Below are 26,257 nucleotides of genomic sequence, written 5' to 3' on the forward strand. Positions count from 1 at the left end.
ACTGATTTTAACTACGGACAACTCCGTTTACCTGATCAGGATATAGGGCTCACGGTGGGTGGGACCGGTCAACAGTGGATGCTTACTCCTCCTAGGCACCTGATCCCACATCTGGTGTGTCCAGGGGTCCGTGTTTGCCCAACTATCTATTCTGTATTGCTTGTAGGAGTTATGAGATTGATCACTGTTCGTTATCTTCACCTTGGATAAAGACATATATTACTTTCAAATTACTGACAACAAATACAACGGGATCAGTGCAAATGTAAATGCTAAATAATTCAATACAATATAAAAAAGAAAATTAGCGAGATTGTCTACTCAAATATCCATAGTCCGCGTGACGTAATCCTGTGACGTGTTGTAGTGTAATGACGTCACTTGACATCAGAGTTAAACGTGGTTTACATCATAAGAGTATGAATTTATTGATATTTAAATCAAAATCACTGATTCTGTACATTTTCGACTCTTTATTTGCGTAGAACGGACTGTACCTGACCTTAACTTATATGTGAATCCGTGAAATCCATGAAATCGGATTTTTAAATCACGTGAAATGCAATATATTGAAAATTAGTGGGTTTTAAAAACATGTTCCAAAGGGTAGGCTGTATGACGTGTAAGCATTTCATTGGATCATCCTTTGTAAACTCCCCCATCGTCTGATGATGCTGTCACTGTTGCATGGAGTGGGTCTGAAGTGGGCGTCGCTCGAGGAGTGGCAGGCGTTTTGTTTGAATCACCAGTTTCTGGAAATCCCATCAACCCCCTTTTCATATGAAACTGCCTTCCGGTCAAACGTTCCAGAGCAGTGATCACAAGTAGAAGGACCTCCTTCCGAAACAGAATGTATATCCAGGGATCCACCACTGAGTTCATGACGGCCATGCGCACAAAGTTCAGCTCTGTAGGTCCCTCCCCATGGATAGAGCCAGAGGCATGCTGGAGAATGTTCACCTTGAATGTGAACGATAAGAAATATATTTCATTTTTAAAATATGAACAAAAATATGGATTGCGATGCTCCACGCCTGCATACAATGTAGAAAGCGTTGATTTACATTCTGGTTTTACTTATTTCGAAATTCCCAGAGGTTAAAATATACATGATATGTTTATCAAGATCCATACATGCATTGCTCACAACTGGAATGCATTCATGGTGAAATGACTATCATTATATTTTGAACACAAAAATGCAAATAGTGAACGCCTGTTTAAAATGAACTAATACTTTTGATTGTTGTAAGATTTGCCTGCGTCTGCAATACATTGCAATATATATTCGACTATTTCTTGGCATGCGAGGATCATGAAGCCACACGGCGCAGACCTACCGACGGACAAAGACAGATATGACCAAGAAATTACACAAATATAAGCTCTGTTCACATCAATATTTTACACCAGGGAATGTTTTAGAGGAAATGAACATCAAAATTTGCACTGAGAAAGGATTAATCTGAGGAAAAACTTTCTGCAGCAACATGCTACTTCACTTGAATTTCCCAACAAAATAATCGCTAAAACGCATCAAAGATGCATATGGCCGAGGTGCAATTTGGAAAATTATGCACGCTTGCATTCACAAAGTAAAATCATGCACATATTTAATATAGTTTTTAAGTATGAAGCTTTGAATGATCGCAAATAGGTATTTAGTGTGATAATGACCTTAACATTTGGCATTTGGATTTCAAAAGCAACATGAATATTGAATGTCATCAGCAATTGAAGTCTGATAAACATGCACCAGCAAGTACATGTATAAAAGTTCAAGGCAAGTTCAAGTCTACAGTATATAGTGAAAAAGAGACCTTGGCCTTCGACCTTTTGACCTCAAAATAAATAGGAACCTTTCTCGTTTGGATGTGATCAAAATATGGAAGTCTGAAAAATACGCTCCCAATAGTATGAAAGTTAGAGACCGGACAAGCTCAAATCTAGGACATTTAGTAACAGAGTGACCTTGACCTTTTGACCTCAAAATGAATAGGAACCTTCCTCTATTGGATGTGATCATGTGATGTAAGTCTCACAAAGATGCACCAAACAGTATGACAGTTAAAGACCGGACAAGCTAATTGTGAACGCCGCCCGCCCGACTGGACGCCCATCCTTCGCCAATTTAAAGGCCGAGATTTGCTACGCAACTCGAAAAATGATTTCAAAACTTACATCATATATTTCAGTAAAAACACAAGTATTTCATTATTTTCGACACTTCTTATAACGATATAAATTGCCAATACAACCTATCATTGGGTCAAAAACTGTCTGGCGTGTCTTTCACTGATATTGACTACGGATAACTACGTTTACATAATCAGGATTTAGGGCTCACGGCGGATGTGAGCGGTCGACAGGGGATGCTTATTCCTCCTAGGCACCTGCTCCCATGCGTCCGTATTTGCCCAACTATCTATTTTGTATTGCTTATAGGAGTTATGAGATTAATATCACCTTTCATCAAAACAGGCAAATGAATATGTAATATGTGTGATCAGATAATTATTGACTTGCAAGAGAACAATTCTTCATTAAATATTTCTTTACACTAAAAGCGGTTATCTAACGTAGCATTGTTTTTGTAAAAAAAACGGGGGGGGGGGGGGGGGGAGTAAATATTTTTATTAGCCATTAATACACCTGTATATACTCCTATGTTATTGAGAGATTTTGAGAGAGAAAAAAAGTTGTCATCACTTTCACCACTAATGTCTCTTATCGACAGTGTATCACTACACTTACTCTGACAAGCAACATGCCTTACCATCAGAGGAGCCCAACAGGAAGTGAAGACGGTGACGATAACCAGCAGGAAGACAATCACGTGTAGATCGTGTCTGTGCGATTTTTTCCCACGAGCATTGTTTCGGACGAAGAAGAAAATCACTGCCGTATTGATTATAATGGTCAGAAGAACAACTATTACTCCTGTGATGGCGTAGATGAAGGAATATATTATGTTCTGTGTGGCCTTTGGTTTCCATGGCTCTAAATCAATGAAATTCAGAAAACACCACGAGCCAGGATAGATGTTTTTGCTGGATCCCAGTCCGTACAAATGAAGACTGCTGAGGATTCCCGAAAGACACCACACCGAACCCAGTGTGATGTTAGTCCGGAGTTCTTTTCTTGGAGAGTTGTAAAGGAAAGGGTAAAACGTAGCAAAGAATCGGTCAAAAGACATACAACAAACGATCAAAGCGGAAGACATTAACGTAAACATAAACACGAATCCGACGTACTCACATAACGGTTCCGGAAAGTCGTACTGAAATTTAGAGATGTATCGATACATTGCAAAAGGGTACGATGCTAGTATCCCCCCGCCATCAGAAATGGCAAGCCCGCACACGAACCGGTAGAACGGTCGCCACTTGTGAGTTTTTGCAGAACAGCATAAAACGGAAAGAGCTATACAGTTCCCCACGACTCCGAACACAAACAGCAGGGTGACAGGGGCGGCGTTCTCGTAGATGTGTGTCGTTGTGAGTGTTGGCAATGTTGTGCTGTTGACGGCTTCCGTAGTGTTGGTGGTCGTGTTCCACTTTCCGACAGTAGATGTGTGAGTTGTGATGACCATGTTGTTTGTAGCTGTTGCGTTCCTCTGAATTCTCAGGCCTCACATCCTGTCTGATCACGCAAGATGTGATGTGGTTTTATTGTAAATTCCGTCTGTTGCAGATAAAATACACAGATCTTTTAAGCAATCATTAGGATAATTGTGCTTCACACATTGATAAATTGATAAAGTTATTAATGAGCTGGGTATTTGAGTTGTATTTTATTTTTAATGTTTTTAATAATAATAATGATTGGTTTTTATAGAGCGCTTTTCCAGCGTATGCTGCTCAAAACGCTTTACAATACATTATTACCCCGGCAGACCTTATATCAATCTAGAACTTCCTCAGCCTCCTAGGAAGCAAACAGTGCAAGCTGCCATTACAAAGAGCACTAACATTCTAACAATATCTTTCACTGTCTATAGCCAGGTACCCCTTTTACACTTGGGTGGAGTGAGGAAATTCGTGTAAAGTGCCTTTCCCAAGGACACAACGTCGGACCTGCCACGGCCAGGACTCGAACCCGCGACCTTTTGGTCGAGAGTCTGACAGCCTAACCACTAGGTCACCGACGCAATTGATATTTGATTGATACTTTTTATATTTAATATTTTTAATATCTGATATTTTTTATGCTTGATATTTCTGATATTTGATATTTCTAATATCTGATATTTCTAATATCTGATATTTTCTATGCTTGATATTTTTGATATTTGATATTCTTGATGTTTGATTTTTTGATAATTGATATTATGATATTTGATATTTTTGATATCTGTTATTTTTTATAATTTATATTTTTTATCATTCATATTTTTTATACTTGATTTTTTAACCTTTGATATTTTTTATATTTGATAATTTTTATGTTTGATATCTTTGATCTTTGATAATTTTGACATTTAATATTGTTTATATTGGATATTTATGATATCTTTTCTTTTTGATTATTCATATTCTTGTATTTCTTATGGGAGTTATGAGATTGATCACTGTTCGTTATTTTCGCTTTTCATTTTTGATATTTGATATTTTTGATATTGGATATTTGATATTTTTCATACATTTTTCCTTTTTTAGATTTTTGATATTTAGTATTTTTCATATTTGATATTTTTTGTATTTGATAATTTTGACATTGTATATTTTTGATATTGGATGTTTTTTTTTTATATTTGTTAGTTTTGATAATTCATATTTTTGATATTTGATGTTTTTGATATTTGATTTTTTAAGCTTTGATAATATTCAATATTTTTGATGTTTGATAATTTTGATAATTGATATCTTTGATATTTGAATGGAATGATTTTGCTTAGCTGAAATCAGCAAAGAGTGTTGAAGTTTTTTTTTAAATTATTTGTTGCTAGGGCACGCTGTAAATATGATGTCCCGTGTCACAGCAGGTGTGGCGTGCTAAAGAACCCTCACTGCTCAATGGTCGTAAGCGCCGAGCATAGACCTAAATTTGAAGTCCTTCACCGGTCTTGGTGACGTCTCCATATGAGTGAAAAATTCTCGAGCGAGACGTTAAGCAAGATACAATCAATCAATCAATGTAAATAGCTTACGTTATATAGTAAGTTATTGAAAGTTTAGAATACACCTTCTATAATTAGATTTCAATCCTCGTATGTTCATATTCTTTTCATGTAGGGAGCTGATATTGAACAGGTGATATCTTGCAAGGAAAATTGTTTATCATGATGTTCTGTTACTTGGTCTTCAAACTTTGATGTCTAGCAACTGTTTCAAAGGCTCTCCTATTTTGTATTCCTTGTAGGAATGCGGGTGTGACCGGTCGACAGGGGATGCTTACTCCTCCTAGGCACCTGATTCCACCTCTGGTGTTGCCCAGGGGTCCGTGTTTGCCCAACTATCTATTTTGTATTGCTTATAGAAGTTATGGGATTACCGCTTAGATACATGTATATCAATGTGCCAAAATTAATATAATCAATTCTGACTTGCCAGGATTTGCCCCATCACAGACCTTTAATTCTTACGTATGTACAGGTGTTTGTTTTACATCTCATCGAACATTTGTAACTCCTAATGAGACATCACCAACTGTAAGTAAAACACAGTAAAGTTTATTGCTCAGGGCTGAGATGGATCACTAAGGTTTCAACGTAGTATCCGAGAGATCCGATATCTTTACTTCTAATACCAAACGTATTGCGAATGAGCAATCACTACTTATCAGTCCTAAAAAAAAATTTCTTTAGTTTGGCCGCCATGGTACGAGCAGGAATCGAACTCATGGACCCCGCTTACAAGGCAGATAACGTATAGCGGGGTTTTACGCGGGTCTAAAATTTGGTGATTTGCTGACTGAAAGATACGATGATTTTAGCAGAATAAATTTTGGCGGACAAGGAAGAGTTACTTCTCTTGCAAATATCAAAGTCACAGTTGGGTGCTTATCTGGCGTGTGAAATTTTGGCGGAAAGCTATCTAATCGCTAAAATAAGCCAAACTTATCACCCCGCGGAAAAAATCCGCTATACGGTATAAAGCTATCTAACCCCTAAAATAAGCCAAACTTATCACCCCGCGGAAAAAATCCGCTATACGGTATAAAGCTATCTAACCGCTAAAATAAGCCAAATTTATCACCCCGCGGAAAAAATCCGCTATACGGTGTAAAGCTATCTAACCGCTAAAATAAGCAAAACTTATCACCCAGGGGAAAAAATCCGCTATACGGTATAAAGAATATTGTACGTCCAACATTATTATTATTATATTTATGTTGTCAATGAAATTTCAATTAGCGTCCATGAAGACTGCAAGTTGATCTTATATGCAGACGACAGTGTAATCCTGTATTCACACAGAGATCCAAAGGTCATTTCAATGAAACTTGGCAAAGTCCTACAAAATTGCTCTGATTGGCTAGCAGCAACAAGTTGTCACTTCATCTCGGGAAAACTGAATGTATCCTGTCCGGCCCTAGTCGCAAGCTTTCTAATGAAGGTCAGTTTGAGGTCAAGTGTCATAATCATGGAATCAAAGCAAGTGATCAGGTAAAATATTTAAGGTTATCTATTGATAAGTTTTTGAAATGTAATGTCATTGTGAATGAGATTATAACTAGGTCAACTCACGGTTAAAATTCCTGTACAGAAATGGGGCTAGGCTAAATAGAAGGCCAAGGTCAACGTTAGCATATGCACTTATTAAGTGCTACTTTGATTACTGCTCGTCTGCATGGTATGCAGGTTTATCTAAATCCTCGCAAAAGAAATTACAGGTGCTTCAAAACAAAATAATTAGGTTCATCCAAAATCTAGGCCCTAGAGCCCCTATAAATTGCGGAATTTTTTACTCAGTTAACACACTCTGTGTAGCTGATAGAGTTAGACAACTGTGTCTTAATCATGTTTTTAAATATCTTTCATGACCTTGCACCAGAAACAACAAAGTTACTAGAGCGGGGAACCAATTTTAATTTCATGGTTCCAAGGGTGGGGGCTTATAATAGTTCCAATGTTTACTAACATGCTATTATAGACTGGAATTATTTATCATTTGAAGTTAAGTCCGTTACTAATAAAGTAAATTTCGAAGCATTGTAGTTAAAACACATCTCTTATACTTAAACGAATTTGACTCCACTTGGGGGGGGGGGGGGGGGGCACACTGTTTTCCCCTAAAATAGCCCTAAAACTTCATTGTTATTTCGGATTTCAAACATTCCGGTTGAGCATCACTGAAGAAAACATTAATTGTCGAAATGCGCATCTGGTACATCAAAATTGGTACTGTATAAGTTTTACATTCTGACCCCTGTATAAGTTTTACGTTCTGAAGTTTTATACACAATGATTGTTCTGCCCGAATACTACTACTACTACTAAATTTAAAAAAAAATTATACTTACTGTGTTCAAACCGATTTTTCCACCGTTAATACTGCTTATCTTTCGTACGTGTTTTTTTTTAATAAAACGTTATATGTTTTGGTTGAGGGAGATGACAGGGGTGATCTCTATCGCTCTGTTTATACATGCATCAGATGTGTTGATTGAATAAGATAATAAGGACGTTTCCTGTCGCATTTATCACACACAAACATGTTGAACGAGAGGTGAAATACTGAAGACACCAACTGATGCACGGAGACAGGGCAGGAATTGTTTCCTCGTTCCTGATGGTAGGCCTAAAAATAAAAATTGATTTGTTTGGTGTACTTAAACTTGTCTCGTTTCCATCATTTTTGCAGTACTTTAAGATTTCCTGTATTTATTTTTTATATTATTTTCTTCTTTTTATTTGTTTCCTTGAAAATAAGGAATTTTAGTACGGCTTTTATACATTAGGCTATATTTTTATTAGTTGTTTTTCGGATTTAAAAAAGAAAAAAGGTGTAAAACATCGCCATCGATTCTGCTCTCCCCGTTGATACTGACCTCTAAAAGATTTTCGATCTGAGCGGCTCCAAATTTTCACATTATATATTAACAAGACACAACAAGCAGCACGAGCTCCCCAGTTGAGGCCTCATCGCGTTTGTCTTGCAAACGAAATGCTATGATTTCCGTGTTTTTGAAATGATTTGCCTTTTTACCACAAGGTATTTTGGGATATAGCGCAGCAAACACTGAATGAAGAAAACTAGGGAGGACCATGTGTTTACATTCACATCGATGGTCTAAATTTTCAACTTACAAATGATAGAAATTAATTCGGAAAAAAGGACGTGTGTCATTTTCATAAAGGATTATTTGGATATTATGCCGATTACTGATAAATAGGTTAAAGGTACAATGTACTTGATTTTGTTCATGATGTGAAACACACGATTGCCACAACCAATTCCACGAACAATGCTGAAAAACCAGCATTTCAAATAGATTGGGCTATATCAAAACTTATCAATTCAAGAGTCACTACAAATAGACTGGGCAATATCAAAACTTATCAATTCAAGAGTCACTACAAATAGACTGGGCAATATCAAAACTTATCAATTCAAGAGTCACTACAAATAGACTGGGCAATATCAAAACTTATCAATTCAAGAGTCACTACAAATAGACTGGGCAATATAAGAACTTGTGAATTGAAGAGTCAATAAAAATAGACTGGGCAATATCAAAACTGATCAACTCAAGAGTCATTACAAATAGACTGGGCAATATTTATAGGTTATAGACTTTGTATGGGAAAATATGACGACCGAGTTTTTTGGCGCGTAGACGGACCGAGCTTGCGAAATAAACCACCAGAAATTCACACCTACACGTCGCAACATGCTGTCTATTGTTGCATCCATATTTGATCCTCAAAGATTCCTTTCCCGGTTGCTTCAGAAAATGTGTCGTAGTGGTGTTGGATGGGAATGACATGCTATCGTCAGGCAAAGAACCTCAATGTGAAGCTTGGAGGAAGGACCTCTTGAATCTAGACAATATAGCTATTCCCAGATGCATCATACTGTGACGTGTAACCGAGCGGATTTACCAAAATTATTCAAATACAATAGATAATAATACACTAAAGTAAAACTATTTTCCACAATTTAAACTGAGATAACTGCTCAAAAAAATGATTTGTTCTGATTCGTGGGATAAGCCCAGATAACTTCTGAGAACCGTTAAAGAGACAAAAATAATAAAACAATCAATTACAACTTTGAGACGGAGCAATGATTCTTAGCTAATAAAAACTCAACATGGGATGGGAAAACTTGTTGATTCAGATGCTGGCTCACTTAACTAAGTATGCATCTTTTATTATAAAGATTGTCCTTATTATTAGGGAGATAGGGAAGGAAAAGCTTGTTCAGCCACGTCTAATCCCTGTCTAACCTAAGGTGTTTTCAGCTTGTCTTCTACCAACGAAATGAGGAGCTGCAGTGACTGCGCTCTTTATATACTACCTAGACTGATTTTGATTGGCTGATAACCTTTCTTGATTTTCAATGCATAAAAGAGTTCTAACATATTAATCTGAATTTTCTCTGATCATCACATTACCCACGCCTCAATTTTCATGTGTCCCACATGACACCCCCCCCCCAAAAAAAAAACCCCAAACGAAGATGTTTTAAAACATGATTTCGTTTTCTTTAAAAGAAGAATCTCAAATATACATAAAAATGATAACAGGTGAAAAATGCAATTCCCAACAAAAACTTCCCAAAAATTCACTGCAGTTAAGTCTATCTCGACTATCTTGACAACAAAGTCAGTGTTAGTGTTAGTTTATACAGAAACTACAATTATGTTATTCATGATTCTTTCGATCATGTTAATTGAATGCTGAGAAAGTTCAAAATTCTTAAGTCTCTAGTCCATAAAATCAACACACAGTACTAATAAACAACACCTTCAAAGTTCTGATCGTGACTGTTTTATAGAAAAGCATAGGAAGGTCGGTACATGATACACCATTCCTGTTTCACTTGCTTTATGAATCATTTACGACGTATTCGTTCAGCTATTGTGGAGGACACCTAACTCGGCCACGAGTGTTTGGTAATGAGACATTGTTGGGATTATCTGATTCATATTCCAACTCGTTTTCAGGTTTACGAAGAATATCTTCATCACTGAGTGATGCATCTTTAACTGAGACTTCTGCTCTTGTCTCCGTGTTTTCGTTTTGTAGCACTTGCTCTCTCTTTATTCTCACTCTGTCGACATGAATAATCTGAGATCGACCTCGATGACCGCAATCAACTTCATAGTTCACGTCTGTGAATTTTCTTAAGACTTTGAATGGTCCTTTCCAAAAACTTGTAAATTTTGGAGATTGTCCTGGTTTATATCCTGGGAAGAACACATATACTTCATCACCAGTTTTGAATTTTTGCCAGTTAAGCTTATGATCGTGCAAAGATTTTTGTCACAACATTGCTTCATTAGCATTTTGTCTAGCTATTCTGTGAGCAATCTCCATTCGCTCTTTTAATTCCCAAACCCATTGATGTTTTGGAATTTTCTTTATGCTAGTTGGCATATCATACATGAGGTCAATTGGTGTTCCTACTTCTCTTCCGAGCATTAAGTAGTTAGGACTGCATCCTGTCGTTTCGTGTTCTACTGATCTATATGCCATCATGACAAATGGAAGGTACTCATCCCAGTCTGTGTGGTGCTCATTTACATATGAGCTGAACATGGTAGCAAGAGTTTTGTTGAACCTTTCTACCATACCATCAGATTGGGGGTGGTAGGGGCTTGTATGTGTTTTCTTGATGTGCAAGAGTTTACACATCTCTGTGAAAAGCTTACTTTCAAACTGAGCTCCCTGGTCAGAATGAAGAGTAATGGGTACTCCGAATCGTGTCACTACTTTTTAAACGAATATCTCTGCAACAGTTTTTGCCTCGATATTTGGCATTGCAATGGCTTCGGTCCACTTAGTAAAATAGTCTGATATCACTAGGATGTATCTGTTACCCTTTTCTGTTGTAGGTAATTCACCAAGGATGTCCATTGCTACTAGTTCCATTGGTAAACCGGCTCCAACTATTTGTATTGGTGCTCGTTTAGTTTTTGTTGGACACTTGCGCTTTGAGCAAACAACACAACCAGCGATGTATTGGCGTACATCTTTCTGAAGCCCTGGCCAATAGTAAGACTGTCTGATTTTGCTCAGAGTTTTTCTGATGCCTAAATGTCCTGCGGTCTTCTGATCATGACTATACTGGAGGACATTTCTACGCTGACTCATCGGAATCACTGCTTGAAGAATGTCTTTATCATTATTTCTCAGTCTTCTGAACAGCATATCATTCTGAATAACAAGCATATCTTTCTGTGCCCAAAGAGATTTGATCATGATTCCTCCTGAGTTGAGGTCTTTAGACTGAGGTTGCTTTGTGCTCTCCAGCCATCTGCGAATATCACTTATATCCTTGTCATTCTTCTGAAGTTCACATAATGAGCTGTTATCGTACCGTGAAACACTTTCTTCTACAGATTCTTGCTCAGAGCAGTTTGACTTTAATATCATGATCTGATGTTTTTCCCACTCCGGATCAAATTTACACTTTTTGCATGGACGTCGACTTAGTGCATCTGCATTCCTATGTTTCGTTCCTGCACGGTGCTCAATGGCTATGTCATACGAGCTTAAAATTTCCAACCACCTGGCTAACTGACCTTCAGGGTTTTTAAACTTTAGCAACCATCGCAGAGAGCTATGGTCTGTTCTGATCGTAAACTGTTTCCCATAAAGATAGTGGCGAAAATATTTCACGAAGTTCACAATAGCAAGTAACTCTTTTCTTGTCACGCAGTAGTTTCTTTCTGACTTTGTGAGAGATCTGCTTGCATATGCTATGACTTGCTCATTATCATCTTGTATCTGCGATAGTACAGCTCCTATTGCATTGTCGCTCGCATCTGTATCCAAGATAAATGGCTTTGAGAAATCTGGGAAAGCCAGAATTGGTGTATTTGTGAGCTTACTCTTTAGTGCATCAAGTGATCCTTGGCATTGTTGTGTCCATACAAAACCTTTGCTCTTTTCCGTGAGTTTATGTAAAGGTTTAGCGATCGATGCAAAGTCTTTTATAAATCTTCTGTAATAACTGCATAGGCCCAGGAAGGATCTTACTTCAGTTACATTGCATGGTTCAGGCCAATCTCTTACTGCTTCTATCTTCTTTGGATCTGTTGCAACGCCTTGTTTTGAGATAACGTGACCCAAGTAATCAACTGTTTCCGAAAATAGCAAACATTTGGATGACTTTAGTTTTAGACCTGCTGCTTTCAGCCTGGAAAATATGGTCTCAAGATTCTGCACCATTTCGTCGAATGATTTGGCAATAACAATTATATCATCTAGATATACTAAGCAGATCTCCCATTGTAGTCCACTTAGTATTGTCTCAACAAGTCTCTCAAACGTTGCTGGCGCGTTGCATAATCCGAAGGGCATTACTCTGAACTGGAATAGTCCTCTCTTCGTAGCAAACGCTGTTTTTGGTCTGTCTGCGGGGTCAACCTCTACCTGCCAATATCCGGAGCACATATCAAGAGTGGAGAATAATTGAGCTCCTGATAAGTGGTCGAGAGATTCATCGATCCGGGGTAATGGATAAGAGTCTTTTATGGTAGCGGCATTCAACTTCCTGTAATCAACACAAAATCTTGTGCTTCCATCTTTCTTTTTCACTAATACAATGCCAGCTGCCCAGGGGCTCGTTGACGGCTCAATTACACCTTGTTCAAGCATTTCGTCTATATGTTTGTTAACTTCATCCCTCATATGGACAGGTATCCTGCGAAGTGGCTCTTTGACTGGTGAAAACTTTGCAGTGTTTATCTTATGCTTGATGATATCTGTTTTGCCGAGGTCCTTACTGTCTGTAGCAAACAGAGTAGAATGTTTTAATACCATCTCTCTCAATTTATGTTTTTCCTCTGAGCTTAAATTCTTGCTTGATCTTTTTAACAAATCATCCAGAGCTGGAGTGAGCTTGCTGTTGTTTGTAGGACTAATCATGTCTGTGTTTTCAATGATATCTCCAACAGGGGTCAAAGTTGCAATGACTGTTCCTTTATGAAGAACTTTAGAATCTGATGAGAGGTTCATGATTCTAATTGGGAGTTTATCATCTGTATTGACAAGAGCTTTTCCAACAAGCCCATTGTCGCTTTTAATAAAGGTCTCATCTGGCTCAATCAATCCAAATCCTTTTGGTCCTATCTCGTTTTCTTTAAGACAAGCCTCTCCAAATGTAATAATCTCACTTCTTGGTGGAATGCTCAATGTATTGGCTAGAGCAATCTTATAGCATCCATTTTTTCCTTCAGAGAGCAGTGGAACTTCGCCTCCTCCGACCCAGATCTTCTTGCGGTAAATATCAATAGTACATCTATTGTTGATCATAAAGTCAATCCTAACACACCATCTACTGATAAATCTGCTGCTGCTGCCGTATTTTCATATTCTTGGCTATTTAGTTTAAATTTTAACTGTGTTTTACCAAAAACTTTAATTGGCTCACCATTAGCAGAAAGGATTTCTCTATTGAGATCTTGAAGCTCTTCTATATGATCCGAAATCCTTTCAAAAACTTCTTTGGAAATCAAGGAAACTGTGGCACCAGTATCCACAAGCAAATTTGCTGATGTACCATGTATTAAAGCTTTTACATAAAATCCTGGATCATTGTTTCTGCTTTCTGTTCCCACTCGGGCAGCTTTCTTCTTCTTTTGATTCTTAGATATAAATTGTTTTGACGATTGTGGATGCTCCTTTGATTTTTTCCCAGATTCTTTAAAGTCTTTCTTATCATTCATTTCTCTTTTTGGGGATCTGCAGTCTCTTTTGATGTGACCTCTTTTTCCGCAGTTATGACAAGTAGCTCGTTTCTTCCAGTCATCTAAATTTCCAGTTTCAGTTTTCGGTTTATTGTCTCTCTGGAATCGAGACTGGTTTTCTTTTAACTCCTTTATTTCTTGTCTCATGTCCTTCATAAGAACTCCCATATTCTCGACAAGTTTTGTAAGCTCAAAAAGTTCGTTGCTCTTTTCGGTATTACCAATTGGTCTGTAATAGCCTTTCTTTTCTGTGTATTTCCTTTCTGCTTTTGCATATGCTTCAAGCTCTACAGCATGTCTTATTGTTTCGTTTAAGTCTCCCGACCTTGCTTGTTTGATTCTTAGTCTCATATCTGAGTCACTAAGGGCATCTAGAAATTGCTCCTTAGCAAGAGTTTCTCTTAAATCATATGGTGCTGTAGGGTATGCTAGATTTGTCAGTCTTCTTATGCTTTGTCCAAGTTCTGGCAGAGATTCAGTAACTTTCTTTGTACGTTCACGAAGCTGTGCTCGATACAGCTCAGTTTGGTTTGGGGGAGCAAATCGTTCGTTAAGTGCACTGACTAGCTCATCATAATTGTTCAATGCTTCTCCAGATAAATTACCGAGGACTCCTTGCGCCTGACCTCTCAGTGACACAGCAAGATATAATCCCATTTCAGGTTTGCTCCATCTCCCCAGCATTGCACAGACATCAAAGTGTGATTTATAGTCTTGCCATGAACTCGAGCCGTCGTAAGTGGCAGGTTTTATATTTGGTTTTACGCCTCTAGATGCTGATCCTTGCATGTCAAATTGAACTGCTCGTTCTGGATTATTTACAGGATATTTTTCAGTAGTCATCATCTGCTCACTTGGTCTCCTTTTGTCTCCATCGTTCTTTTCTTTCGTCTGCCTCCGATATGTAATACCAGTCTCGAATACATCTGGTGAATAAGTTTTCTGCTTAGGTTCTTGTATGAGATACGGGCTCAGATCGTACTGATCACCAATATATTTTTCCGTCAGTTTTGTCTTTGGAAGTTTAGATTCATCTGCTGTAGACTTTAATAGTTTCTTTGTCTCAAATCCGGAGTCAGTAGAAGCTCTTAAACCACTTGCTTTTGGTGTAGAGTGTTCAAGACGTGCCTGCTTTAGAATTTCACTCTCGAGCTCAAAACGAGCTATCTGGGTCTCCAGATCAGCAATAGTTTTCTTATATGCAGACTGGTCCATATCATCCATACTAAAATTTCTGCAGTCTCAAAATTTACAATAGGCACAAAACACTCTTTCGTCTCAGATCGGCTCACTGTCTCAAAATGGCTCAAAATCTCTATGATACTCAACAGGTCTCAATTTGTTTTTATCTCAATATCCGATTATTTATCCCACCGCTGTCACCATTAAATGTGACGTGTAACCGAGCGGATGTACCAAAATTATTCAAATACGATAGATAATAATACACTAAAGTAAAACTATTTTCCACAATTTAAACTGAGATAACTGCTCAAAAAAAATGATTTGTTCTGATTCGTGGGATAAGCCCAGATAACTTCTGAGAACCGTTAAAGAGACAAAAATAATAAAACAATCAATTACAACTTTGAGACGGAGCAATGATTCTTAGCTAATAAAAACTCAACATGGGATGGGAAAACTTGTTGATTCAGATGCTGGCTCACTTAACTAAGTATACATCTTTTATTATAAGATTGTCCTTATTATTAGGGAGATAGGGAAGGAAAAGCTTGTTCAGCCACGTCTAATCCCTGTCTAACCTAAGGTGTTTTCAGCTTGTCTTCTACCAACGAAGTGAGGAGCTGCAGTGACTGCGCTCTTTATATACTACCTAGACTGATTTTGATTGGCTGATAACCTTTCTTGATTTTCAATGCATAAAAGAGTTCTAACATATTAATCTGAATTTTCTCTGATCATCACAATACCTCCTGACTTTGGAATTCCCAAATGCATTGAGCTGCATCACTTTTCAGATGCAAGTACTAATGGATATAAACAGTGCTCCTACATAAGGGCCACAAACGAAGAAAACGTTCATTGTGCGTTGCTGTTCAATAAAGCCAGAGTAGCCCCTTCAAATGTTAACACAATTCCACGACTGGAATTGACAGGGAGTAAAATTGAGGAAGGCAAAAATCTCATCAGCACAGAATCATCTTGCCAAAATTCAATTGTTTTACAAGACTCATACTTCAGCATGCACATACACTAGTGCATAACCACGGCAGAGGAATCACTCATAATAAGTTGCTTTCTTTAGGATATTGGATTATTGGAGGAAGCACAGCAATGGCAGATTTCATACGCAAGTGTGTCAAATGCAGAAAATTAAGAAGACCCACAGAAACACAGAAAATGGCAGATTTACCTAAGGACCGTGCGGAACCAACACCCACATTCCCTTTTTGCGGTATGGGCTGTTTTGGACCGTTTCTGGTTAAAAATGGACGCACGCAAGTAAAGAGATATAGTCTACTCATAGAAATGATAGATGACATGGGTACAGATTCATTTATAAATGGATTGCGTTGCTTCATAGCCATGCGGGGAAAGAGAACTTGACAAAGGTAAAGTTGTAACCTTTCTAGCTGAACGACAGTGTGACTTTGTATTGAATGTTCCTAACTCTAGTCATACTGGTAGAGTTTAGGAAAGACATATTTGAACTGTGTGGAATATACTCGAATGTATAATGTCACTCACACCAGGAAGACTTGATGACGAATCACTAAGGACCTAGTTCTATGAGGTTATGTCGATAGTAAACTGCCGTCCTCTCTCAGTCAGCGAGATTGACAACCCATATTCTTTAGAGCCACTTACTCCAAACCAAATCTCAACGGGGAAGGTTACTTCACCACTTCCCCCTCCTGGAGAGTTCGTGAAGGAAGACCTCTATATTCACAAACGCTGGAGAAGAGTGCAGTACCTTCTGTAACAGGTTTGTTCAAGGTGGAAACGAGAATATCTAGCACAGATCACCTTGCGTCAGAAGTGACATGGAATTCGTCGGAACATACAGGAAGGTGACATTGTTCTAGTGAAGGACTTAGATTTGCCGCGCAACCAATGGCCTCTTGGTAGGGTCAACCGTCATTGAAGCCAATCCAGATGACGACGGCCTGGTGAGAAGGGTCAAGGTCAAGACCCAGTCATCAGTATTAGAGAGAACAATTCACAAGTTGGCGTTACTCATAGAAAAGTAATGTCTGAGTACTAAATAATATTGTTTAACTTGAAACGTGTTCATGCTAATCAATGAGTTTATGAATTTCAACCTATGTACCTTTAAATGTGACATTTCTTTTAGAAATCCAAGGGATTTGGTGGGAGTGTAAATGACAGCGATTTCTGTCTAAATTTTTGATCTCGCTTCTCTACGTGTACAACAGGTAAGCGCCGATTTTTGACGGCCAGGATTCGGGCTGTATCGTCATTTCACGCGTATAACGAGAGTTCCTTTCAAAACAACAACGACTCTAACTTTGACGTCACAATCGACTACACTACGTTACGAATACAGTAAAGTAGGCCTATGAAGCGCGAAACTTCGTATCGTAGCGCAGTAGACTTTGACGTCATAACTAGACTACACCAACTCTACCATTCGGAATTTCTATAGTGAGACATAAAAATCAACTGACCAATGAAATCGGCTCATTTGGGCTAACCGAAGTACCGCTTACCCGTTGTTTGTGTGTAGCACCAATCAGCGGGGAACCAGTTTACATAGATCTTGGATGTAATACGATGGCATCCATGAGCGAATTTGATGCATTGCTAGCTATGACGTACGTAACGTAGTGCAGTAGGCTGTGACGTCATAGTTGACAATGCATCAAATTCACTCATGGATGTCATCGTATTACATCCGAGATCTATGTCGAGTGCGCGAGACATTCGAGTAGTTCCGATTGTTGTAGAGCAGGTGCATTGCCTATCACGCCACCTATGACATAACAGTAGCATTTGCTTTCGCCGCTGAATGATGACGTTACCCTTTTCCCCACAGCGCTTTGAAGTTGATTTGTGAAAAATCGGAATTTTTAACACATCTTCACTACGTTTTCCATTCTTATATATTTTGTTAGTTTATCGCGGATAGTTCTGATAAAAGCTGATAATTTAAGACTGTCGAATCGGAATTGGAAGCAAGTGAAAAATTACGATAAGTATTTTCTTATGAAAAGATTCATAATTCAAAATTTGCTTTTTAAAAAAAATCAATTATTGTACATGTATGATTGTATATCAAAGAAATACCACGAATGAATATTTCGTTATCTATTTGTATTTTTAAAAATCATATCAATATATCTACATTTTCATTTTTTTCCCTTCGATATGTTCTACATATTATTTGTTTTAATTCAAACAATCTTATCTTAAGATGTCATCTTGATTTCAAAGAAAAACGTAATCAATTTAATTTATACTGACGACTGATGAGGTAGTAAAGTTAATACTTACACGAGCTTTATTACCAATCGATACACTGGGTGTGGCCAGATTGGTAAATACATTTTACTGGAACTAATATTGATCATTTTATTCTTTGGAAGATGTTCTGACAATGGTAAATATATTTTGAAAGCAATTCATCCTTGGCTTTACTCTTCTTGGTACATCTATTTTTTATGTCATACATACAATTTAAAACGTCGAGAGGTTGTGTTTTCTAAGCAGTGTGGTTTTATGGTAACGTAATACTTCCCGTCTTCACGTGTGTCCGATCCGAGTTCTGAAATTAACGGGTTTTACGAGGAATTGTCACTTCGAGGCGGCATGGTTTCTCTGCAAATTTTACCTGAAACTTAGCCAAATTGAAGATGCAACCCCACCCCATCCCCATCATATTAAGAATTGTTACTTATTCTTTTATTGATTGCAAACTAATTTGTTTTTAGAAATGAAATAAAAATCGCATAGATCCAAGTAAAAACTCAGCCCTCGACAAATCAATGAATTCACTTGCGAAAAATAATGATACAAAAAAAGATTTAGGGGCGAGATCAAAAGTTCAATGTCTGACAAAAACTAAATTCACATTGTTTTTACCAAGACAACCTTAAAACTAAATATGATGACTGTTGAAACTAATCGATTGATTTACCGCACTAAGTTATCCACATTGTATAAATAACTAGTAACACAATAAAATAAGTCCACAAAAGATTGTATATAGATACATGTAGATGAATGATTAGTAATTAGTAAACTAACATTAATAATGTTCCACTAAACATAATCACGTTCAACATAACATAATAACAAGTATTGTAAGATATAAATACTAAACAGCAGTGAGAGACTAAAACTCATAAACACAAGTACATGTTAATTACACATCACAAACTGAAACTGTAACGTATACAGGGATGTAATGTACACAGGGCTGTAATGTACACAGGGCTGTAATGTACACAGAACTGTAATGTACACAGAGCTGTGATGAACACGGGGCTGTAATGTATACAGGGCTGTAATGTACACAGGGCTGTAATGTGCATAGAACTGTAATGTACACAGGACTATAATTAACACAGAGCTGTGATGAACACGGGGCTGTAATGTACATAGGACTGTGATGTACACGGGGCTGTAATGTACACAGGGCTGTAATGTGCACAGAACTGTAATGTACACAGGACTATAATTAACACAGAGCTGTGATGAACACGGGGCTGTAATGTACACAGGGCTGTAATGTACACAGGACTGTAATGTACACAGGGATGTAATGTACACAGGACTATAATTAACACGGGGCTGTAATGTACACAGGACTGTAATGTACACAGGGATGTAATGTACACAGGGCTGTAAGTAAAAGATGTAATCAATTCAAAGATATAAAGCACTCTTTTTTTATGTGTAATCAACACTAAATTTATAAATATTGGATTTTCTTCACTTTAGCAGTGTCACGCTCAGCCACAAAAAGGTTATCTCTGATGTCCAGGCATAAACCGTATGGAAATTCTAAATAACAGTTCTGAATGTAACGGAGGAACTGTCCGTCCTGATCTAGGATGTGGATACGGTGATTTCTAAAGTCTGCTGTCAGGATGTGACTCTGGCTGTCTGTAGTGAGGCCGACTGGATCAAATGATGCGTCTTCATTGAAAAGATGACCAGTGTATCTAAATCGGAGTTTTCCTGACTGATTGACCACCACTACTGCACTAGACCAACGGTCAGCCACACAAATATCCAGATTCCTGTTTTCACTGATATACTTATTGTCATGATGATATGAATAGAGAGGACGACCCTGATCATCAAACTGAATGGTTTGTTGCACTGTGGAGTTAGAGTAACGCACAACTTTGGATTCTTCTCTATTGTCATTTATCATGGTAACCAGGAGATCATCAGTGGCGGTGTTGCAGATATTGAGAGGATCCCACCCCTGAAGTGTGATCATGGTCTGTATCTGTTTATTCTTCACTAGGTTTACAGTTTTATTTTCACAATCAGTGTAAACAAGATCTCCGTCCCGTGTCACTGCTATGTCGTACGGTGTTTCCCTTGACTCGGTTTGTATTGATGTCAGTAGTTTACTCTGGAGGTTGAGGAGCTTCATGGTTTCTTTATTCCCACGTGTCCAGACTTCTTCGTCACTGGAACAGCAAACACTGGATAGATATTTATACCCAGTGTCTATGGCGGCGGTGAGGCGCGGCTCATCAAGCAGTGGTTTGACTGGAGGAGACGATGCAGATTCTGCTGACTTCATTGTGTCGCCATGTTCTGTGTTAATGGATAATGGCGACAGAGAACCAAACATTTCATTGAGCTGATCTTTGTTTATTTTCTGAGCAGAAAAAATTGGTAATGTAACTCTGACTTTAGGCGGTAATGTTCTAAATTCGGAATTCCTAGATTTGTAAGTAGAGGTTAAGGAGACGTCGTTTGATTTTAGGATTGATTTCAAGTCGGACATGATCTGTTTGAGTTCCGCCATTTTCTGTGTGATTTCTTCTGTATTTTTATTCAGGGTAGATAGGTGTTGGTTTTTCATCTCCTGAATGTCAAATTTCCGTCGGTTGACAACGGCAGTGATCTCTCGATGCCAGATTTCTCCTTGTTGGTCAGCGGATGTGGTCAGTTTCCCGTATTTTGTTTCTAACTCTACTTTCTCAGTTTGGACATCGGACGCCATTTCTTCATATCGGGGATAAATTCTGGTCTCAAGTTCTTCCAAATCGTATTGTAAACTTTGAATTTTAGCGTTGTGTTTTTCCAGAATACCTGTTATATTGTGACCTTTGTGTTTACCAAATATGACCCAGGCAGAGTAGACAGGAATGTCACATTTCTCACCGCAATGTTCATAGTGTTCATCGGCGTCTTTCGGACATTTTGAGTTGTTTGGAGTAGACTTCCTGCTTAAAAATGGCAAGACATTGTGTCTTTTAGAGGAATCTGAGATATGTTTTCCTACACAGTTAACACAGAGATTTATATTACAAACTTCACAGTGACTCTGTAGGGGGACAGTTTCACAGAGGTCACACAGCAGGACTTCTTGGGCACTTCTCCAGGGGTGCAGCATTTCTGGTGTCGGGTTGGTTCACACATGTAGTTTACTGTCATTAAAAAGAAAATCTTAATAAAACGTTATGACAAGTTAAAATAAAGGAAAGGGTGATATAAAAACAACTTCGGTCCATTATTTAACATTTCAATACTGGACATGAATATACCAAAATCACCCTCTATGAGTTATATGATATTAATATTATGATCAAAGTGATCAGATCTATATCATTGATCACATAAATATCGATATTAATGACACTACAATGTCAGAATTCGTATATATAATTTTGTCTTACCAGAAAATCCAACATGGCCTCCCTGTTATTTCGCCCTTCAGTCTAGCCATGTGTTTAAATTACCTGTGCGGCTTGTCAGCCTGTGCACATTATTCTTGTTTGAATAGTTTTAATGTTTGTTTTGACCTAGTTCGTGTCGGGTAGCTATGTCAGCATTGACGTCAGAAGATATGATTAAACAGTCATATTCTTTCCTTTCAGAAAAGAATATCAAGCATATAATATAAACATGTATATAACGATATCTTAATTACTATACACCCGAATTATTTCTCGTGTATTACATGTAGGTAGAATTACATTTTTGAAGTTTTTATTTCTGAAAAATTAGATTTTCTTTTCGAATTTTCCTTTTTTAAAAATATGCTGAGACATTAGACAAGTACAATATCTGTAACCCCCCCCCCCCCCCCCCCCCCCTCCTGCTCACCAGTACTACCGCAGTGGCGGATCTAGAGGGATTTAACAGATGGACATTTAAATTTTAAACAGGATAAATGTCTTAAGGTAGCTCACAACACTAAAGCTTAAACTCTTTATGACACTACATCACAAGATGGCGATTTAAATCGTATCTCAATGGTTAAAGCATTGGGCTGGTGAACCGCAGATCTCGAGTTCAAATCGGCCAGAGGGTTTTATTCAAATATTTTAAAACAATTTTTTGAAAATCATGTTTTATCCAACTTTGCATATATTCTGTCTTTTTGGCATATACGTGTATACATATTATGTATCATCACATCTTTTATGATTTATTCAATTCGTACTGATTTAAGAAACTATTTCAGGGTGTAGTGAGCCACCTTAATCAGCTACATCCTCGGATACTTTTTATTTTCAGTATAATCTCCCAATGGACATTGACAAAACTGTTTGAATATTGACAACGATTCATTGCGGTAAACAGAATTTAAATATCCTAACTCACCTGGGCAGAAAGATCTAATCACAATGATTAAACAAAGACAGTTTAGATGACTTGGTCATGTCATCAGAAAAGGAAACGAATCCATCACAAAAACAGCACTTAAATGGACTCCAGCAGAAGGAAAGAGAAGCAGAGGAAGACCTAGAGAGAGATGGAGAAGGACTATAGAAAGTGACATAAAGAAGATGTGAAAAACCTGGAAGGAAGTAGAAAAGATGGCTATGGATAGAAACAAATGGAGGGATCTGGTATCAGCCTTATGTGCCACCGGGCACGAAGAGGATAGGTAGGTAACTCACCTGTGTACAGCTATCGGGACATCACTCGGCTTTTTCCGTCACATTCCGTATCACTATGTATGTTATTTGTGACTACCTGAAATTCTGTTTTTATTTTGAAGGGAAAAACAATAGCAAAGTCATCTTTTCTTTTGAAAAAAAAGAAAAAAGATAAACTCGACGGAAAAGGCCGAGTTATGTTCCAAATTCTATGTAAAGGTAAATAATAGACAATCTATCTGGGGGGTTGGGGTTGGGGTTGGGGGTTAAAGGGGGGATAAACACGGCATCGAAGTTAGAGATGAAAGAAAAAAAAGCTTATGCAAAAAAAAGTAATCGGAAATGAAGACTTGTGTTGTCCGTTGTTTTGGTGGCTTTCATAGTCTCATAGCCCTCGCGTCAGCCATTTATCAGTACATATATTGCCTGTAGGTGTATGAAATCATTATCTCACCAGAGTTGGACAAACTGTACTTAAGAAATAATGATCGCGTTTTCGTGTGGGTTGCAGGATAACCTCTGAGGTCGAGAAATGTTGTTTTCAAATATAAAAGCTGATGCGTTAGCCGAGGCTTTCATATTTCAAACAACATTTCGAGACCGAGGGGATTATCCTGCATCATCCACGAAAAAAAGAGAACTTTATTCATATTCTATTACGGCTAAGAAATATACAGCTGATCGTTTACCTATGTAGCTACGAATTAGGTCACTGTGACGTCATGTCAGTTTACAGAACGAACATACATGTTTTTGTTTACGAAAAAGGTGAGATAAGGTTATTTTAGAACTATCTTATAAAAGCAATATTTCAAGTATTTAGTATTTAGTTTGATGTTGATGGATTATATCAACTGCTTTGAATACGCAGTCCTAGAAAACTTTTTGTACCGGTCGACAGGGGATGCTTACCCCTCCTAGCCACCTGATGTATTGCTTATAGGAGTTATGAGATTGATCACTGTTCGTTGTCTTCGCCTTTCATCAACATGTTTACAGGTGTATCACTCTCGGAATGCAGAAGATTGATTTATAATGAATGACAAACGCTCTTCAGTCATCTATGAATTTGTTTTACAACATATGTTGATTGACTTTTATGTATTATAGGATTAAACATTCTTTTTGAAGAATTTATCGATGTGTAAACTCCGGCCATTTTACTCACAAACTGAATAAAAGTGCGAAGCACTTTTATGTTAAGTTTGTGAGTAAAATGGCCGGAGTTTACACATCGATAAATTCTTCAAAAAGAATGTTTTATTCTTATAATTCCAATTCATTCACTTCATTAACAATTGCAAAAATTTTAATAGTTTCCCCGCACTATGTTATTTGTTTTCAGTCGTGTATGAATACATCGCGTTTTCGGATTTATTGATGTATAAACTCTTGTTCAGCTTTATTTTTGTCCAATCAAAACACTTGTAATAAATAACATTGGAATTATATAAAATTGAATTATCAGTTACCAACTTTATTGTTGTATTAGCAAAACACGAAGTGCAAGAGAGATAAATATAAATTTTCTCATAATCAGTTACCTGTATTACGTACGAAGGTACTGTGTATCGCAGAATAATGACCTCGGTGTTCCTTTAATCTTTGCAATAACCATGAAATAATATGTATTTCCTCGTAAATTCGAAGCTCACCTGGGTACAGGTAGGAAATAGGTAAAATATTTGTGCATTTTAATAACTTTTTTCTGCTGTAGAATGAGTTGAGTGGAATAAAGAACCCCAAAGCCTGGATTTCTTGAAAAGAACTTAAGTGAAAACTTGCACTTAAGTCTGAGATTTGACTGATCAAACATAAAAAAACTGAAGCTGTAACTGACGCTAAGTTTTCAACTATCCAATTATGTATCAATTAACACCCGTCGGTATAATTAACATAATCCCCAAGATCTGAAGAACAATTTATCAACATGGATGAGGGAATACTGTTTCCGAGCATACTTACAAAGGGCGCTTCGTATAAATCGCCATTGTGTTGTACACTCGGACATGGGAACGATGATTGCCGAACATAATCGGCTTACCGAGCCCGAGGTCATATACAAAAATGGATACTGACGTAACTACACGTTTCGTTTGTTTTAAATATTACATCGTTTCATGAATGACAAGAACTACGATTATGAGCAGGACTTACTGACAGGATGACAATGATTCATGAATCGACATTTTCTGCTGATTTGACGGTTTTATTGCTTCGGATTCACCCTGATTCTATGAAGTTAGATATATTCAATCACAAATCTGTTAAATATTTGTTCTTTTATTTTTCAATTCACTTTCCATCAGTTAGAATTTGCATTGCTTTCAATTTTAGATTTTTTTGAAAAATCCAAGCCAGATATTTTTGTGCACACACACGTATATGATTAGATTTACGTTACACCCGCAAGCTTATCTCATTTTACGTGTTCGAGTTTTATTTCATGGGACTCTTTCCAAATACTCAAAGACGGAAACGCAGTCAATGAAATCGTTCATATAAAAAACCACGTACCTGTATAAATGGTGTCACGTTTAATTCACTTTTACCTTACAGACAATTAGGTCCACATCATATTCGCACAAAACTTTACTCTGAGAGTTTTAGATACATTATTTCAAGAAGCCACATCTACTATCTATACTTGGATTTTTCAACACCTGAATAACTCTATGATTATGGATGTTGCCAATCACAGGCTCTTTAAAGGCCAGCAGTTGGGTATAAAAGCAGCCAATCGGTGAAAATGGTGGAATATATGAATTTTCTGGTCACATTCAGATTGCAGCACTTATTTTGCAAAAATAAAGATTAAGCTGTTGTACTGAAATTTTAAAATGGGTATGCTTGTTCCCCTCATAACTGTGCATATATTGGCTATATCTATTTTAGATATAAATTCTCATGGAGTTTTAATTTTGGCCTCAAAAATCTGAAGCAGGGCTAAATTTGTATTTCAAACTAGAGATTGGCAGTTTGTGGGTGTGATTATCTTTTGTTATTGTTTACACCGGATGTTGACTCACATATTGCACGAGCATGCTTGTCTAGTTCTAGATAAGAGGGATTGCACCAAAGGAAACATGTAATCAAATTACTGTATAAAGTGGAAAAAAAGTACTTACTCATATATCATTGGTGAATCCAGATTTTATTTTTTAATTATATATAATCACATTCCTTTAAAAAAAATGGTTAACTTTATAAAAACAACTCATTAGGACTGTTCAGTCTGATCGCTGTTTCAGAGTTTTGCAGGATTGCTGGTACCTTTTCTCGAAAAATGTCAGGCATGGTGTTTGTCTGATTAAGCAACAATCTCCTAGGCCAGTTGT

At 37.4% G+C, this 26,257-nt stretch overlaps 2 protein-coding genes and 1 long non-coding RNA gene across 4 annotated transcripts; 1 reads left to right on the top strand and 2 right to left on the bottom strand.

Moving 5' to 3' along the window:
* Positions 1-253: 253 nt before the first annotated feature.
* Positions 254-8,045, bottom strand: LOC125662740 (prostaglandin E2 receptor EP4 subtype-like). Of its 2 annotated transcripts, XM_056146685.1 has the most exons (4): positions 7,465-8,045; positions 3,255-3,684; positions 2,777-3,140; positions 254-960 (listed from the first exon to the last, which is right to left on the bottom strand). In XM_056146685.1, exons 2-4 carry the CDS (start codon positions 3,590-3,592, stop codon positions 640-642), a joined length of 1,023 nt encoding a protein of 340 aa, XP_056002660.1. In that variant the 5' UTR covers positions 3,593-3,684; positions 7,465-8,045; the 3' UTR covers positions 254-639. The 2 variants fall into 2 exon arrangements, with proteins under 2 accessions (XP_056002660.1, XP_048751026.2); XM_048895069.2 differs by having other exon boundaries at positions 2,777-3,684.
* Positions 8,046-19,028: 10,983 nt separating this feature from the next.
* Positions 19,029-21,833, bottom strand: LOC125662736 (tripartite motif-containing protein 45-like). Its single transcript, XM_048895065.2, has 2 exons — positions 21,711-21,833; positions 19,029-21,461 (listed from the first exon to the last, which is right to left on the bottom strand). The coding sequence occupies exon 2, from the start codon at positions 21,425-21,427 to the stop codon at positions 19,760-19,762; it is 1,668 nt and encodes a 555-aa protein (XP_048751022.1). The 5' UTR covers positions 21,428-21,461; positions 21,711-21,833; the 3' UTR covers positions 19,029-19,759.
* A 345-nt stretch (positions 21,834-22,178) lies between these two features.
* On the top strand, positions 22,179-26,005 carry LOC130049260 (uncharacterized). The gene is made up of 2 exons (XR_008797759.1): positions 22,179-22,927; positions 24,637-26,005. It is a non-coding gene; the product is annotated as an uncharacterized LOC130049260 (long non-coding RNA).
* The last annotated feature ends 252 nt before the right edge of the window (positions 26,006-26,257 follow it).

This window comes from Ostrea edulis, chromosome 8, assembly GCF_947568905.1.
Source record: "Ostrea edulis chromosome 8, xbOstEdul1.1, whole genome shotgun sequence".
Taxonomy (NCBI): domain Eukaryota; kingdom Metazoa; phylum Mollusca; class Bivalvia; order Ostreida; family Ostreidae; genus Ostrea; species Ostrea edulis.